This window comes from Phalaenopsis equestris, unplaced genomic scaffold (assembly GCF_001263595.1).
Source record: "Phalaenopsis equestris unplaced genomic scaffold, ASM126359v1 Scaffold000105, whole genome shotgun sequence".
NCBI classification, from domain to species: domain Eukaryota; kingdom Viridiplantae; phylum Streptophyta; class Magnoliopsida; order Asparagales; family Orchidaceae; genus Phalaenopsis; species Phalaenopsis equestris.
In genome coordinates this window covers 266,282-283,102 of record NW_018164547.1, presented here as the reverse complement: position 1 = coordinate 283,102, position 16,821 = coordinate 266,282, and the positions used below count along the sequence as shown (strand labels likewise).

Genomic DNA, 16,821 nt, shown 5'->3' with positions numbered 1-16,821 from the left:
ACAATATGCTGTAATTGTATAAAATATGTAAAAGAAAAGGACATGTAATGAAGGAAATCATGACGGTTATATTCATCCATTTATGTTTAGTCAGATGAATGTTCATAAGAATCATCAATTTAATCATAACAATATCATTTGTAATTATATAAGCCTTAAGTATTTTCATGTCATGCCATGTTGTTGGGTTGTCACCAAGCCTAAAGTCTACATCAACTATTGATAAAGGTTGGACCCCTCCCAGCATAACAGTTATCAATAACTTTCTTAGGACGAACGATTGCCTATATTCTGTCACAATCTGATACCAACGGTTGAATGCCAGAAGTCGATACTCCCCTCCCCTATCATTCATATTTACAAGTACTCTTGTAATTGTCTACGTATAACATTACTTGTTATATTGTGCGGCCAGAAATAAGTTTCTCAAAAGATTTGAAAGCCGGAACACACAACCGCCAATTTGAAAGGCAGCGGAAAATTTCAAGGACTTTGCATTTGGCCTTAACATGAGTGTAGTCTTTGATCGCCCCCAGCCTGAAGGGCAATAGATGCAATATGTCCTGCTGCAACCAGTCACTCATTCGTTGTAACCGCATTGTTAACAAACTGCCACAAAAACAGCTTCTCCGGGATGAAGCTTAAGTTTGTCGAGCCAATTGCTGTTCTCAACTTGCTGGTCAAAGACCTTCTCATGCGCCAATGCAGTGATTGTGCGGCCAGATGATTTGGAAACAGCTCAGCCCTATCAAAAGCACCCATACCGAGTGATTGGACCTCCTGGATGGTATTAATTAGCTCCACACTGAACCACATTTGCATAGTTTCCTTATCCTAGTTGCCGTTCGCAATTAATGAACCCACCAGCATATTCTCGGGCAATGCAGCATTGATAATTGTTGGCCATTTAGATAATTGCTGCTCGAAAACCCAAATATCATTGAGGATATCCACAGTTCTGCCTGATAGCGTTTCTTAACGCCAAAGCTCCACCCTGGAAAATTTTCCAACCAATGGAATCCACCCGAGAACTGGCTCGTTTCCACGGGATAGCATAATACTTATCAACAAAGACTTATATGGGAAGATATTGGGCTTGTTCAGCAGCCCCCATGAAAAACGAGCCCCCCAAGGGCCTTTCCAGGTTGCAGACGCATGAAATCCCAGACCTCCAAACTTTTTCGACCAGCACAATTTTCTCCAGGTAATATAATGGAGTCCTCGTTGGTTGGGCCCTTTTCCCAGAGGAAAATATCTACAAGCCTTTTCAATATGAAGGAAAACCAAATTTGGCGGACCAGAGTGGGTGAGCAAAATGGATGCCATAGGAAGGAGAGCAAACTTGATAAAAGTAGTTCTGCTTGCCAACGAATGGTCGATTGCCCCATGCAAGCAGCTAATCATCTGCTTTGGGGGCTGTATCCGAGATTCGAGTGGTGTTCCGTTTGTATCTTCTTCACGAGGTGGTGATTGTCTTCCTTATTGTCTTCCACATCCTCCCCACACCACTTTCGGCTGCTCCGTCTCTGATGCAGCAGCCCAGGACAGCAGCTATTGCTGTTTTTTACTGCAGTTTTCTCAATTGCCAGCCGCCTCCCTCCCTTCCTGGCCTTGCTGCCATCTCGCACAGCTGCCTCCACCCTTCCCCAACCTTCCTGCATCACTCCTAGTTGCCACTGCTTGCTGTTGCCATCCGGAAAACAGTGAATCTTTTGTTTTCCTGCTGCCAGCTCCATTCCGACTTGCTCCCACCTGGACTGCAGCCTGTCCTGCTGTCCTTGCAGTTGCCGCTTGCTGCAATACCCTTTACCACCCTGCCTCCACCCGTCAATTTCCTACTCCCTGCCACCCGTCTTCCCTCCCAACGCTCCGCCTCACGCCCCCCGCAGCCACCCCCCACCCCCCCCTCGACAATTTCCCACTCTCTGCCGCCCCAGACCGTTACCTTGGTGCTGCCATGACTGCCTTGCTGCAGCCACCTTACCGCCACCCTCCAGCCATCCTACCACTGTGTCCCTCAAACTGCAGCAACACCACCTTCGCCCTAGGCCTAATGTGGTCTATGTGTTATGTCCTTTGCTATTATTTTTATTGCCGTACGTCTTTGTCCCCATTTGTTTTCAGTAATAAAATTTACATTTCTGTTAGTTTATGAGTAAACTCCGGCATCATGTTGCTGAGTGCTCTTATGTTTTTCATTTCTTCTGAAATCAGAGATATACAATTAATTAGTAGTCTTGAATTTGTTAGGCTTATTTTTTATCTTGTTTACTCTTTGCATCACTTAGGGCTTGTTTGGAATCAATTTTGCTTTTTGTTTTTGTTCTTATATACTTTTTTACTTATAAAAGTATTTTTTTTGTGTTTTTACATTTTTTTTATTTTTTATTTTTTTAAACAAATTAACTTGTGCTTGAAAGCTCACAAAATAAACTTGAGGTGTTTTTAAAAACAATCATACATTCATACTTTAATCAAAATGTCAAATATGTTTTGTTTTAAAATAAAAACATAAATAATACAAAAGAAAACCAAAAAATAGAAAATAAAATATATAATTGGCCCCTTAGAAACTCAATAAAAGTTTCATTTTTCTTTCCGTTCTCAACTGCCAATTTTTTGACGTTGATCCTTAATCTTGTGATATAGACACATGCATTTTATTGGTATTTTACTTCGGCCCTTCCTCGCTCTCTTTTAGTAGCATATCCTCTAAGCTTGGTAAGTTTACAAATAACAAAATTTGATGGTTTCCTGCTCTTTTTACCGCTGTAGTCTTAGCTTAATTTCTTTAAACTTGCGAAAGGCAGTGGAATTTGGAATGTGAATAATAGGTGTTATGTTTCTCCAAAGAAAGTAGATTGCTTCATTAATTTTTTTTTGTTTAAAAATTGATTGACAAATAAGAAAGGTGTTTGCCTTTCGAGCCAAGAAAATGGCTAGCACATGATGTATTATTTCATATGCCATGAAGTTTTAATTTATTATATCATGGGCTTGTGGTAATTTTAATGCATGAACACTTGAAATCATCTGCTCGAGTTTAGCTCACTTGTACTTGATTCTAGTCAAGTTGAATCTGATACAAAGTCATTTGATTAGGAGCAAGGTAGAATTATGTTCCAAGGTAACTCAAAATTGATTTCTTGTTCACAAAATTATATATTTTCAATTTAATTTTATAAATATATATGTATTCTATTTTATATTCCAAGTTAACTCAAAATTGATTTCTTGTTAGAATAGAATCGGGTTGCTTCTCATTGATACAAAGAGGGGTATATCAAGTCATTACAAAATTTACTAATAAGGAAAGAAATAAAAATAGGATATAGTAGAAAAAGGAAATGAATAATAAAGAGTCAAAGATAATAACACAGAATAAACAAGAATTAATAACTGCTATTACTATACACTAATAAATATTTTCATATTCGTCAAGTTGAAGCATAAATGTCAGTCATGTTCAACTTAGATTTGAAGTCATCGAACAGTGGTCGAGGAAGGTTCTTGGTGAGAATATCCATCAACTGGCCACTGGATGACATGAACGGGACACAAATTTCTCCGGATTCGAGCTTTTCCTTAATGAAGTGTCGGTCAAACTCAACATGCTTGTTGTGATCATGCTAAACAATGTTGTGAGCACTGCCAATGACTGCTTATTATCACAAAACAACTGTGGAGGGACGGAGACTATCATACGTTGTTCGCGGAGCATGATTTGTAACCAGAGAGATTCATAAGTTCCTAGGGACATGGATTGAAGTTATGCTTCAACTTTGCTCTGGGCAGCTGCTGACTATTTTTTGTTTTTCCACGTGATAATGTCTCCCTACACAAATGAGCAGTAACCCGAGATAGATCGCCGATCATTGACGGGCCCGACTTAATTAGCGTCTGTGTAAACTGTAATCGAATGAGAGGTGTGGCGAGAAAAACACAAACCCGAGTCCGGTGTGACTTTTAAATAGTGAAAAATTCGGTGGACAGTTGAAGATGATGCTCATTGAGATCATGCATGAATCAACTTACTATCCCAAGGATGTGGCGTACATTGGGTGTGTATGAGCAAGTTATGAGTTTCCCCACAAGGTGCTGATAGTGAGTCTTGTTTACAGGATCCACATTGGGAACATCAATAAGTTTTTCATTAGGATCCATCGGGCCAGCCACTAGTTTGCACAGGAGAATCTTGTTCTTTGTCAAAAGGTCGATCACATATTTCCACTGAGACATGCGAATGTCCCGAGATGAACGAGCAATTTCCATGCCTAAGAAATACCAAAGAGATCTTTAATCCTTCATTTTAAAGGAAACAATAAGAATGCCTTTTAGAGACTTCAATGCTGGTAGATCATTACCCGTGAGTAAAATATCGTCGACATAAACAATAATGATGGCTACCTGGTTGGTGGAGGAATGCCGAAAGAAGAACGTGTGCTCCGATTGAGTCTGAGTGAACCTATGACCTACCACTACCTTTGTAAACTTGTCGAACCATGCCCGTCATGATTGCTTCAATTCATAGAGGGACTTTCACAACGTACATACTTGACTCTGAGAGGCAGTGGAACCAAAGCCTGGAGGAAGGGCCATTTATACCTCCTGCAAGATTGTCGTTCAGGAACGCATTATTGACATCAAGGTGGAATAAGGGCCAATCTAGATTCACTGTAAGGCATAATAGGATTCGAATGGTAGTTAATTTAGGAGCTGGAGCAAATATCTCCTCATAGTCAACTTTATAGGTTTGTGGGTACCCTTTGGCAACCAATCGTGTCTTGTTGCATTTAAAGGATCTATCAGAGTCCAACTTGATACTAAAAATCCATCGGCATCCCGTTGCTTTCTTCCCTCGAGGAAAATCAACTATGTCCCATTATGGTTTCGCTGAAGGGCGTTCATCTCCTCTATGACGACAACTTTCTAGGTTGGGTCTTCTAGGGCAGCCTCAATTGTAGATGATAGCCGATGATTGGTCAGGGCAGTAGCAAATACTATGTAAGTCGGGGTTAAACTACAGAAGGAAACATAGTTTGTCATGGGATAGAGAGAACATGTTTGATTGCGTACTTATTAGAGGATCTGACTTCCTCATTTGGAGGTGGAGCAGTGCTGGGGATGCCGCTCGAAGGGGATTCAAGGTACGACAAGGTGTTAGCGGGCTTCAGAGTAGGTGCATCAGATTGAATGCGCCGACTGTAGACACGGAGAGTAGGGATGATGAGATGGTGGAACCAAAGTGACAGAGGGCTTCGTGGTGGTAGGACAATGGGTGGAACTAAAGGAATAGATTGCTCCTCGGTGGTAGGCGACATGGGGGTAATATCCAGAGGAGTAGGGTAAGAAATAATGTACAAGAACTCTAGCTCTCCCCCTCACTGGAGCCGATTTAGAAAAGAAGGGAACACTTTCAAAAAAAGGAGGCCTCAACACTCACATAAACCTTATTTGTGACAGGTTCAAGACATCACTAGCTTTTTTGGAGTGGTAGAGTATCCGAAGAAAACACATTTTATGAACCTATGATCAAGTTTACTTCGAGTTGTAGTTGTTTCAAACAAAGACTGTGCACACAAAAATTTTTGATCCAAAGTGGAGAAAGCCCGATTGTTAGGAAAACATTATCTCAAAACAGCTAATTGGGTTCAAAAGTTATGAATTTTTGAGGGCACTATATTGAGATAGGTGGCAGTAAGTATTACATCATTTTAGAAATATTTTGGGACATTAGATTGAAATATAATGTAGCGAGCAATGTCGAGGAGATGTCGATTTTCCTCTCAACTTCCCCATTTTGTTGAGTGTTCGTACCCGAGCTATAATGGAGGATGCCCTTATCAGGAATTCTCGTTACACAGATTTAAAAAAAATTATAATCATTGTTGGTTCGAAGGGCTTGAATAAGAGTTTTGAATTGGGTCAAAATGAAGGTGTGGAAGTTTTTTGAGGTAACGACAACTTCAGATTTGTCTTTTAAAATATAGACCCACATCATCCGGGTGTGGTCATCAATCAAAGTAAGGAACCACCGTTTATTGATGTAACTGGAAGTGCGAGAGGGTCCCCATAAGTCATTGTGAATAAGAGAGAAAGGAGCGTAATATGTGTAAGTATGAGGTAGATAAGGAATACGATGACGTTTAGCCAACATACAAATTTCACATTTGAAATTAGAAGGATTTTTATTAATAAACGCCAACGAATACAATTTTTTAAGATACTGGAAACTAGGATGACCCAAACGACAGTGTAACAACATAATATGACATTCAATGGACTGAGATAAATTGCAACTACTTAGTGGACTGCCCTCATTCTCCGTGCTATTCTCTTGTAAGAAGTAGAGCCCGCCTAACCATTTAGCAGTTCCGACTATCTTTCTTGAACGACGATGCTGAAAGACAAACATCAGGGGAAAAATGGTCAACATAATCAGTCATATGTCAACTTATTGACAGATAAATTGCTACACTTCAGCAGAAGCACATGTAACACAAATTCTAGAGTTAGACCTATTGTTAAAATAACTGTTTCTTTACCAGCATTGGAACTCTGAGAATCGCCGACAATTTTAATAGTATCTTTTCCTGAGCATGGATAGTATGTCGGGAAGGCTTGAAAGCTCCCAGTTATTTGGTCCATGATACCTGGATCAATGTCCCACAAACTAGAAGGGACAAAAGAAATGAGTGTCATAGGTTTGGTACCGTAATGAATGTAGGAGGTCGACGTGCGACAAGAGAGAAGACTAGATCCAAGCAACTTGATTAAGTAGTCAATTTGAATTCTCAGAGAACCGGAGGATTCTAGGTTGTTCTGGGTAGGAGCTAACTGCATCGTGTTGGATTTAGATGTTGTAGCAAGACCCTTGGCAGGGGAGGATTTGGCCGAAGGTTTGGATGCAAATTTTCTGTGGAGATTCCAACACTTATCATGAGTATGGTTGGGTTTGTGCAGTAATCACAACTGAGGTGACCAATTCGGGATTGACCACTGTTAGAGACCAAGGCGAACGCTTTGACAGATGGAGTGGAAGCAACAAACATGACATGTCTTTGACATTCTTCGCGACGAATCTTAGTGAAAGCAGCACGAGTAGAACGAAGAAGATCCCGACCAAGGACACGGCCCTAGAACTTATCAAGATCTTTGTTGAGGCATGCCAGAAATTGAAACATGCAGTTCTTCACTATAATTTTGTGGAAGAGAGGTAGGTAAGCTAGAGATTCCCATGTGTAGTTATAGTATAAGTCGCATTTCATTCTTAATGCAACTAGGTCATTGTAATACTGGGTCACGGTCCTTGATCCTTATTTTGTTTCACGAATTTTCTTAGAGACCTCATAGAGTTGGCTGGAATTCCCCACATCCTAGTAGATATCACAGACTGCCGTTCAGAGGGCACTTGAGGATGTAAGGAACATATATGATCGGCTAATCAAATTCTCCATGGAGCTGATCAACCATGATGTGACCCTAAAATTCTTTACTTCCCAAGCTCCATGCATCAGGTCAATCTTTGAAGTTTCATGAATTATACCAAGGAGAGGACCAAATTTTCCACACCCTTTGATAAACAAAGAAAGATTGAGATCATTGGAGAAAGTTACTGCCGTTTAGCTTATGAGTTATGATCAAGAAGTTCATGTTGTTTTATTGTTCTCCGACTGCAGGGAAACATATGTTAGAATTGATCTTTCGGTAGAATCAAGAACACCTGATGATGGATCAGTGCTGGAGGAGTCTGTTATGATTCCGACTGAGCCAAATGAGATGTTGAACATCGAAAGGTTCCAACTACTGCACAGGGACGATGAGGACCGATGGCATATAACAAGGGAAAATTGGAAACCGAAAACAACAACAACAACAACAACAAAACCTTAATCCCACCACGTGGGGTTGGCTACATGAATCCTTTTTCTCCATTGTGTCTTATTCAGTGTCATATTTTCATTCAGTTCTAGTAAATTAAGATCATTTTTTATACAATAAACCCATGTCTTTCTCTCCCTTTCTCAACACAAGTTGAATCTAAAACATCTACTCTCCTATTCGGATCATCAGATGGTCGACGTTTAATGTGACCAAACAATGTAAGAGGACTTTCTCTAATTTTATCCTTCACAGGAGCTACACCAACCCTATCACGGAATTCATGTCATGATTTTTTCGAGAAGCATTATGCTGGTTGTCGACTACCTAACGCAACCCTCCACTTTTCACATCCGGGCTTGGAAACCTAAAACACATGAAATAAATACATAAGCCCTAAGTAATTATGATTGGGTCCACTATTGAAGCAGGCGCCAATCCCATATGAGGGAGTTGGTCGGCTCTTCCTTTGCCTTGACTGGTTGATCCAAATGCTAGAACGCGGAAGGGGAATCCCCCCTCATGCCGCGTCAGTTGGTGCGTGCATCTCATCCTAAATCTACATAAAAAAGCACTAGTCTATTATAAGTTCTTCTGAATCACCAAGTTAGTTCCAAACAATATAATTTGATAATAAACAAATCTAGAACTTGAATGGGTAGGGTGAACCCTAGTGGGTCTTAAAAATACAAGTGAACCTAGTTGGCCCTAACTAGTAATGCTAGGTCATACATCAATTCAAATTTATTAAAACCATAAATTACTTTGTTATTAAGCCTATTTTAAAGTTTGTGCATCTATTAAAATCCCTCTATTGGGCTAAATTCAAATTAAGCATCAATATGCAGAAGCTTTCTTTTTATAAAACTTCAAATCAAATTTATAGGCAACCTACCTGAATGGTTAATCATTGGAATGCTTCTTGGACGATGGGGACCGATGATTTATAACGAGGTAAAATTTCATGTCTCTGTCAAAACACCTTAACAATTGCAAACTAAAAATAACCTAATTAGCCCTTACAATGAATCAATGGGATTTTGATAGGTTCACTTAAATTTTCATTATTCATTTTTTTATTGGGAGCGAGATGAAATGTTAAAAACTATTTTGTCCATTTCAACAAAATGTAGTGTTCTGTTAGATTGAAATATCTCCAGATATTCTTAATACACTCTACATGGTATTGCTACAAGGAATTTTGTCTTCCATGCAGCTATACAAAAATTTGCTTTCACTTTATTATTTCTATTAGAAGTTATTAGGAATTGATTTATATCCGTTCCCTTTATTTTCTATCTAATGTCTTTTCTATTTTATGAATTTTCTTTGTATCTCCAGATAGTTATTAGGAATTGATTAACTAGAATTTTGGAGATTTAAATGTTATGTATTTTCTATTTTAGGATTCATTTAAGTTGTATTTGTGCCTCCCTTTCGTTTCAATAAAGTATTCCGATAAATTCTCAAAACCTCTGACTACATGATATCAGAGCCTTCAAACGAATCCAAGAGTCTCCGCCGGAGGAGATCTTCTACCAACAAAAACTTCCTATTCCCTACAGGCTGGAACTCCTCTCCCTGCAGGATTTAGCCGCCGAAACTTCTTCCTGCAGGAACTAGTCGCCGGAATTCTCTCGCCGCTTGTACCTAGCTGCTAGAACTCCTCCTCTAGTCGTCGGTGTTTTTACTACAGTCTTTGACAGTAGTTTCTCTGCAGCCAACTGCCTACAGATTTTCTTCCTTTTGCAAGAGATCTCCTTCATGCAGGAATTCTACGACAGTCCAGAGTTCTTCCCTGTGTGCAGCTAAAAGTTTTCCTAAAGGCCATTCCTTGGCTCTTTCTTGCAGCAGATAGTTTTTTTGTTGATTTCTTCTCCTTGCCTCAACAACACCCAACGACCTTCGATCAAGCCTTCTTCTTTTGCTCGACAACCCTTCTCTTTGACCTCTGAAACAGTTAAATATTCTACTGCAGGCAGTCTGAGCTTATTTTCAATTTCCCTATAGGCCCTCCTGTCATGTTTCCGTGAAGGACCATAACATCCTTACCCCCGTTTTCTTGCAGAGAACAAAAATAAGCCCAAACCACCTTGATGGTGCAAACCACTTGGAAGTCCATCAACGACAATGCTCCAATGAAGCAATCGACAACCAAGACAGCCAGGCAGCCAGGCAGCTCGGCAGCCAGGCAGTTGACTCTTGCGATCGTTGTTTTAAAGTAACCCATCATTTATGTCCCATAATAGTTTCGCTGATGGAGATCAGGATGTCCCAGAAGAGCACTGAGCTTCTCATCTGTAAGCTTCCCTTCCAGCATCTCGTTGTTGAAATTGTGCAGAATTTCAAGACCGATCCCCAATTTTAGAGTTCTGCCGTTGATTTGCTTCAGGAGGCTGCAGAGACTTACCTTTTTAGTATCTTTGAAGACATGGATCTTTGTGCCATCCATGTGATCAGTGCTATTATTATGCTGAAGGATATTCAACTTGCTTTACTGATCCATGTCTTTCCTGTCTAGATGCAGGGATCGACTCCTTCCATGCCTCGGCATTTGATTCTCTCCTTTTGCTCCGTTGGAGCCATGACTGATTCCTCCACCTTTGAGCTTCTGTCCAAAACTATTTTTGATGCCACTGGAGGTTCGACATCTATCTCAATCCTTCCACAGACCAGAGGATCTGAACACCACAAACTCCATGGGAAACCAACAAATAAGGTTTTGACCAAATCAACCATTGCTAAAGGTCTCACAACGGTCTCAAAATCCACAACTATTTTGGTGGCTCCTACTTGGACCGTTCTTGATCGTCAGACTCTATTGAGGATTAGGTGGAATAAGTTGTTTGGTTCTGGTCAATTCTCCTTTGGACCGTTGACCTCTCAAGTCCATAAAGGATCTTCATTTGGGGAGGATTATTTATTTATTTTTTCTCTCTTTCTTTTCAAGAAAATGGCGCCTTCCTCTAAATGATGCCTTCCTCTTTTCTCCTTTGTCGTCGTAATTTTTTTCTCCTACAAAAGACCCTCCTTCGGGTTTTCTGCAGCAGGCCATCCTCTGGAGCTTTTCTCTGTAGTAGGCTCTCCTCCAAAACTTTTCCTGCAATAGACCCTCGTCCAAAGCTTTTCATGCGACAACTCCTCTTCCAGAGCTTTTCCCTGCAGCTGGCCCTTCAGAGCTTTTTTCTGCAGCTGGCCTTCCGAAGCTTTTATGCGGCTTGTCCTATTCCAAAGCTTTTCCTTGTAGCAGACCTTTCTTCGGAGCCTTTTCCCGTAGCAGACCCTCTGGAACTTTTTCTTGCAGCAGAACCTCCTCCTGAGCTTTTTCTTGCAGGAAGAGCTCCTTGGGAGCCTTTTCCTGCTCGGGCCCTCCTCCATAACCTTATTCTGCAGCAGACCCTCCTCTAGGGCTTTTTCCTTATAGGCCATATCCTGCAGATTTCTCTCTAGATTGTCTACTTCCTTGCAACATTATTTGTAGCAGCCTTCCACCTACCTACAAAAATTATAAAAATTGCAGCCAAAGACAACCACAGTCAACTAGATGTATCCCTAAATGCTCTTGGGGATGAAGCCTTCAGGTTTTACCTCACAAAAGTATCTTCCTCGCCCATTGTTTGATGATTTGAAATCCAAGTTGAACATGATTGACATCTATGCTTCAATTTGAGAGAGAGTTTTAGAAATTATTAGGAATTATTTCATTTCCTTTTCTGTTATTTCCTATTTTATGTAATTCCTTTTTATTTTGGAGTAGTTATTAGGAATTGATTAATTGTAATCTTGGAGACATAGGTGTTTTGTTCTTCCTTTTTTTTGTCTTTCATTTTATCTTCGAGTAGTTATTAGGAATGTATTAACTGTAATATTGGAAATATAGGTATTATGTTTTTCTATTTTGTCTTTCTTTTTATCTCTGGGTAGTTATTAGGAATTGATTAATTGTAATCTTGGACATATATGTATCATGTCTTTCCTATTTAGGATTCATGTAAGCTATTTTAAACCCCGCTTTCATATCACTAAAGTATTCCACTAATTCTCAAAACCTACAATATCTACCATCACTAGTGAAGTTTGATTATGGCTTTCATGAAATGCATTTTTTAGATCAACTTTATAGTGCTTCATTTATGATATTTAAATTGCAGTACTCGAGTTTAGTTCTTGACCAACTTCTTTTTGGAATTGGCAATATGAGCAAGCGTTAACTACTTTTGAGATGCCCTGAAAAATAATAAAATTCTCTAAAGATTCCTGTTATCCTTGAAATTCTCCAACTTTTTAGCACTGCGCAGATGTAATAAGTTGCATATTTTCTTTAATTGTTTTTATGATGGACACTTTCTGGCACTAAGAATGTAATCTTTTATTTTATTTTCACTTTTCAGCTAGGTGTGTTACTTGATAGGAGAATGGTCAGATACTTTGCTCCTGTTTTCTCTTTTGTTTTACTTTATTCGAAACTCCCGCACAAGGTTATTCATATGGCTAATATTTTGATGGTCTATTATTATCTCATTCTTTTTATTTAAGACCTTTTTTAGTTAATTTTGCATTCTGCAGGAACTTCGTTTCATCATTTGCTCTGTTCCAATTTTCAATGTATCGGCAGCAGTTGCTTCAAATAGAGTGTATGCACCTTTAAATACTGTCTATTATTTTATTGAACTATGTGAAAATTTTGGAAACTTAAAGGCTATGATCGCATAATGATTATTCATCTTAGTTTATGCATGCATGTATGCACAACTTCAATTGAGGTATTGTGAATTTTATTATTCCAATGTTTATTTCTATGCTTCTGGCTTTCAAATGTCAGGTTAAATTTTCCATTCATAAAAGCTAGTGTAGAGCCTGAGTTTATGTTGTTCACGATGATTTGATCGTGCCTTAGGTGTATGAAAAGTTTGAGGCGGGTAATTATATATGAGGTGATTGTGATGTTTTGTTATGATGATTTGAATTTGGTAAAAAATATGTATAAAATTAAGTTTTTGGTGTTACATTTTAGGAATATGTACATGCACTCAATTCTCATGTATTTACATATCTAACACAAAAACTTCAATTTGTACGGATATTCCACCTTCCTTTGCATGCAAAGGTGTATTTTACATTTTTATTTTAAAAGTTAAAATAATGTTATTTTTTATGTGATATGAAAATTTTGGGTGGTCTAAATGTAAAAATCAAAGTTTAGTTGTTAGATATGAAAATACATAAGATTTGGGTGGTATGTATGTACATACCCCTACTTTTTATTGGTGATTGAGATTGATAATGCATACCCTCATCATTTGATATTTGTTATCTATTATCATTTGATATATGCTGTTATTGTGATTTAGCATATTAATTCTTTCGACTCTATTTTATATCTTATAAGCATTAAACTCTAGTTTAAGCAGGCCCTTTTTCTTGTAGCCAGGTTATTTTTTGTTTCACTATATTTTACATTGACTTTATTTTCTATTCTGATCATGCTTTCTTGTCTCTTAATAACCAAAAACACCAACTTTATTCTCTACAAGCATACTACATAGAAGAATTTTATCCGGGTGACCTTGACTTCCCTTTCAATGGCCATACTGACATGAACTTTTGGTAAATTTGGTATGGCACTACTACAGCTATGTTTTGTTTTCGCTGTTTGAAATAAAATCACTCTACTTTTATTTTACAACCTACCTAATCATTTATTCCATATGTTCATGAAGTCATAAGTAGAACACATGCAAAATGGAGATTTTGAAACTACATTTTCCATGTAATCAATATTATTTTTGAATAGGCAAACAAAAAAAATAAATTTTAGCAAATTACGCCTATGTTTAGCATATTTGAATGTATGGGCGGAGACGAACCATTTAATGACTACTCTATTACTTTCAGTAGATACTACTTTTAATGACTAAAAAATTATTTATTATTTTGTTTATTTTTTATTTTACAATGCATACATCTTAGCATTTTCATTTGTATACTTATTAAGGGTGCGTTTGGGGCAGCTTATATCTGCGTTCAGCGTTTTGAAAACGTCGTGCAAAAGTTTGTTTCGCGCGTTACTGCTGCGGGGTAGAGAACGTCGTTCACAATTTATACTATACGCGGGCCGCAGGATCGACCCCGCGGCCCGCGTTTTCCATCAACGTTTTGGAAAAAATTCTTTCGGTGCCCTTCGCAGCTGAGAAGAAAGAAAGGAACTCCGAGAGCAAATACGATCGTCGCCTTGGCCCCTCAGCAACACCCGGACCCGCTCCTCTACTTTGATCTCCTCACCGCGCTAGTAGCCGCCTTTGAAGAAGGGTCCCAGATCCTGTATTCGACTCTGCCTTAAAGATTGATTCCTCTCATTCCCATCTTTTATTATTTCGAGAGTTTTTCAGATTGTCTTGCTTCCACATCCGATTGTCCAGCTTTGTCGTTTCCATTTTAGCTATAAATATCACTACCTTTAGGAATCATTATCAGCGGTATTTTCAGGTGGTTGAACTTTGTAGGTCTTGCTGCTTAAAGTGATTAGTGAGGCTATTCATTCCTTCATGTGGGAATAATTTTTTGTTTGGTTCTGTTTTTTATTACTGGACCATGAAGTGGATTGAACTACAGCATTGTGGCCCCGTGAACTTACATATGATAGTTGGAATTGTTAAAGCCATGAAGGGTTTAATACTTTACGGGATCTATTGCTTTGTTTTTTTTAATTTTTTTTACGTAATTTTATCTAATTCATTATTTGTCTTGCTTTGATTAAAAAGGCTAAGAAAGGGTCAGTTAATGCATTATGTTGTTGATGTATGGTCATTCCTTTATTGCAGGAGATAATAGTGCGGTTGCAACGAAAGTGCGAAGGTGCCTTGTTTTCTTTGCTTGTTTTGGGAGCCAGGCGTCCCATAAGATGTCTTGCTTCCTTAGCAATGGCGAGGGTAATCGAAAAAGGTGATGGAATTTTGAAATATTCAAGAGCAAGCAGTCTCCAAGGATGGTTTGGTGATTGCAAACGGAGCAAACCCCTTTCCTCTGCTGGTTTGCAATCAGTTTCGAGATATTTGAGTTTGATGAATATATTCATTTTATCTCTTTTGAACTTGCAGAGAGTTGTTATTTTGTGTTGCAATTAGGGCTGTAAACGAGCCGAGCGTGAGCGAGCTCAGGCTTGGCTCGTGTTCGACTCGTTCGAAATAGCTCGTGTTCGAAATCGGCTCGTGAACAGTGTGTTCGTGTTCGACTCGAAATTGGCTCGTTAAACTTAAATTGAGAAAAATAGATGTAAAGTATGAGATTCGAAATTGGATCAAATATATACAAAAGAATGCACTAACCATATTGCCACATGAAATGTTATGATTTAAACTTAGGCATAAATATATATAATATATTATTTAAATATATATAATATATTATTATATAAATAATATATGTAATATATTGTTATATAAATAGTTATATAATTTTTTTTTATTTAACGAGTGAACAAGGAGTTGTTCGTGTTCGGCTCGTTTATAATTCGAGCTTTAAAAATTTGTTTATTTAACTAAAAAAGTCTGTAAATAAGTTGTTTACAAAACGCACAAATCAAACAGCTAAATAACTTATCAACAAGGGCAGAATAATCATTTATCCAGAATCAGCCGTTTTCTAAACACGCAAACCAAACAGGCAGCCTGCTTATCTGGATCAGCTGCTCATCAGCAGATTATCAGGATAAGCTGTTTATCAGCAGAAGCTGGATAAGCTGGAGCTGCCCCAAACAGACCCTAAATTTAAAAGTGACCCTGACCTTGATATAGAGGCTATTAAAAAGATTAGCTCAAATATACAAAATTGCGAAAAACTAATATTGTTTTTGTACCACATGTATAAAAGTGGGCTAGCACACATTAGACTAAATTGATAAGGAAATGATCAAGCATACAACAACAACAACACCTTTATCCCACTAATTCGGGTCGGCTACATGAGCCCTTTTTCTCCATTGCGTCCTATTGAGTGTCATATTTCATGTACTTCTAATAAATAAGATTATTTTTTATATAACATGCCCAAGTCTTTCTAGGTTTATCTCTGCTTTTCTTAACATAATCCGAATCTAAAACATTTACTCTCGTAATCGGATCATAAGATGGTCGACGTTTAATGTGACTAAACCATCTAAGACGTCTCTTTCTAATTTTGTCCGCCATTAGAGCTACACTAACCCTATCATGGCTATATTCATTTCGCATTTTGTCTCTAAGTGTAAAACCAATCACCCACCATCATCCACCTAAGCATTCTCAGCTCGGCAACACTTAATTTTATCCTTCTCTTTGAATGGCCATCATTCAGGGCCATAGAGCATTGCAGGTCTCACCACCATCATATTAAATTTTCCTTTCAGTTTAACCGGTACTTTTCTATCACACAATATGCATGAAGAATTCATTCATTTCAACCAACCAACTTGAATTCTACTAATAACATCCATAGACCTGAGATATCTAAAACGTTCACACCTTTTAATAATTTGATCACCCATAGTTACAACTTTGTCACTAGAGCTACTGCTACTAAAATTACATTCAATGATCGAGTATAGGATAAATTGAAAAAGAAATATCGAGAAGAGATGAAGGAACAATCAAAGGGGCATCTTTCTCCAAAACTGTGATTGAGATCAGAAAGAATGAAAGAGTGAGAACGGACGTGAGAAGTAAATCAAAAGGGGAATTGGGATCGATCTTGAGTGAAGAGCTTGAGTTGATTGATCACAAGTGATGTGTGGGTGGAGCACAAGTGGCGACGGAAACAAAGGTCAAATAGATGCCCATGCAAAGAAGCTAAGCATGCCGATCACAAACTAAAACCAATTTGCGGTAATGGAAGTGCGAGCTAGAGAGATAGTTTTGTGCATGGTAGGGCGAGCAAGCACTATCAACAATAAGCATATGAACTCGA

General features: G+C 38.5%; 1 protein-coding gene across 6 annotated transcripts in view; it reads left to right on the top strand.

Moving 5' to 3' along the window:
• LOC110020637 (dol-P-Man:Man(7)GlcNAc(2)-PP-Dol alpha-1,6-mannosyltransferase) overlaps positions 1-16,821 on the top strand; it is a 106,268-nt gene that overhangs the window by 46,400 nt on the left and 43,047 nt on the right. For 5 of the 6 annotated variants that reach the window (XM_020718804.1, XM_020718802.1, XM_020718803.1 and 2 more), the window contains 3 exons: positions 2,650-2,721; positions 12,273-12,359; positions 12,448-12,515. In XM_020718804.1, coding sequence (XP_020574463.1) covers positions 2,650-2,721; positions 12,273-12,359; positions 12,448-12,515 — 227 coding nt within the window. The remainder of the gene's footprint in view (positions 1-2,649; positions 2,722-12,272; positions 12,360-12,447; positions 12,516-16,821) is intronic. The other variant, XM_020718806.1, reaches the window with a different exon arrangement.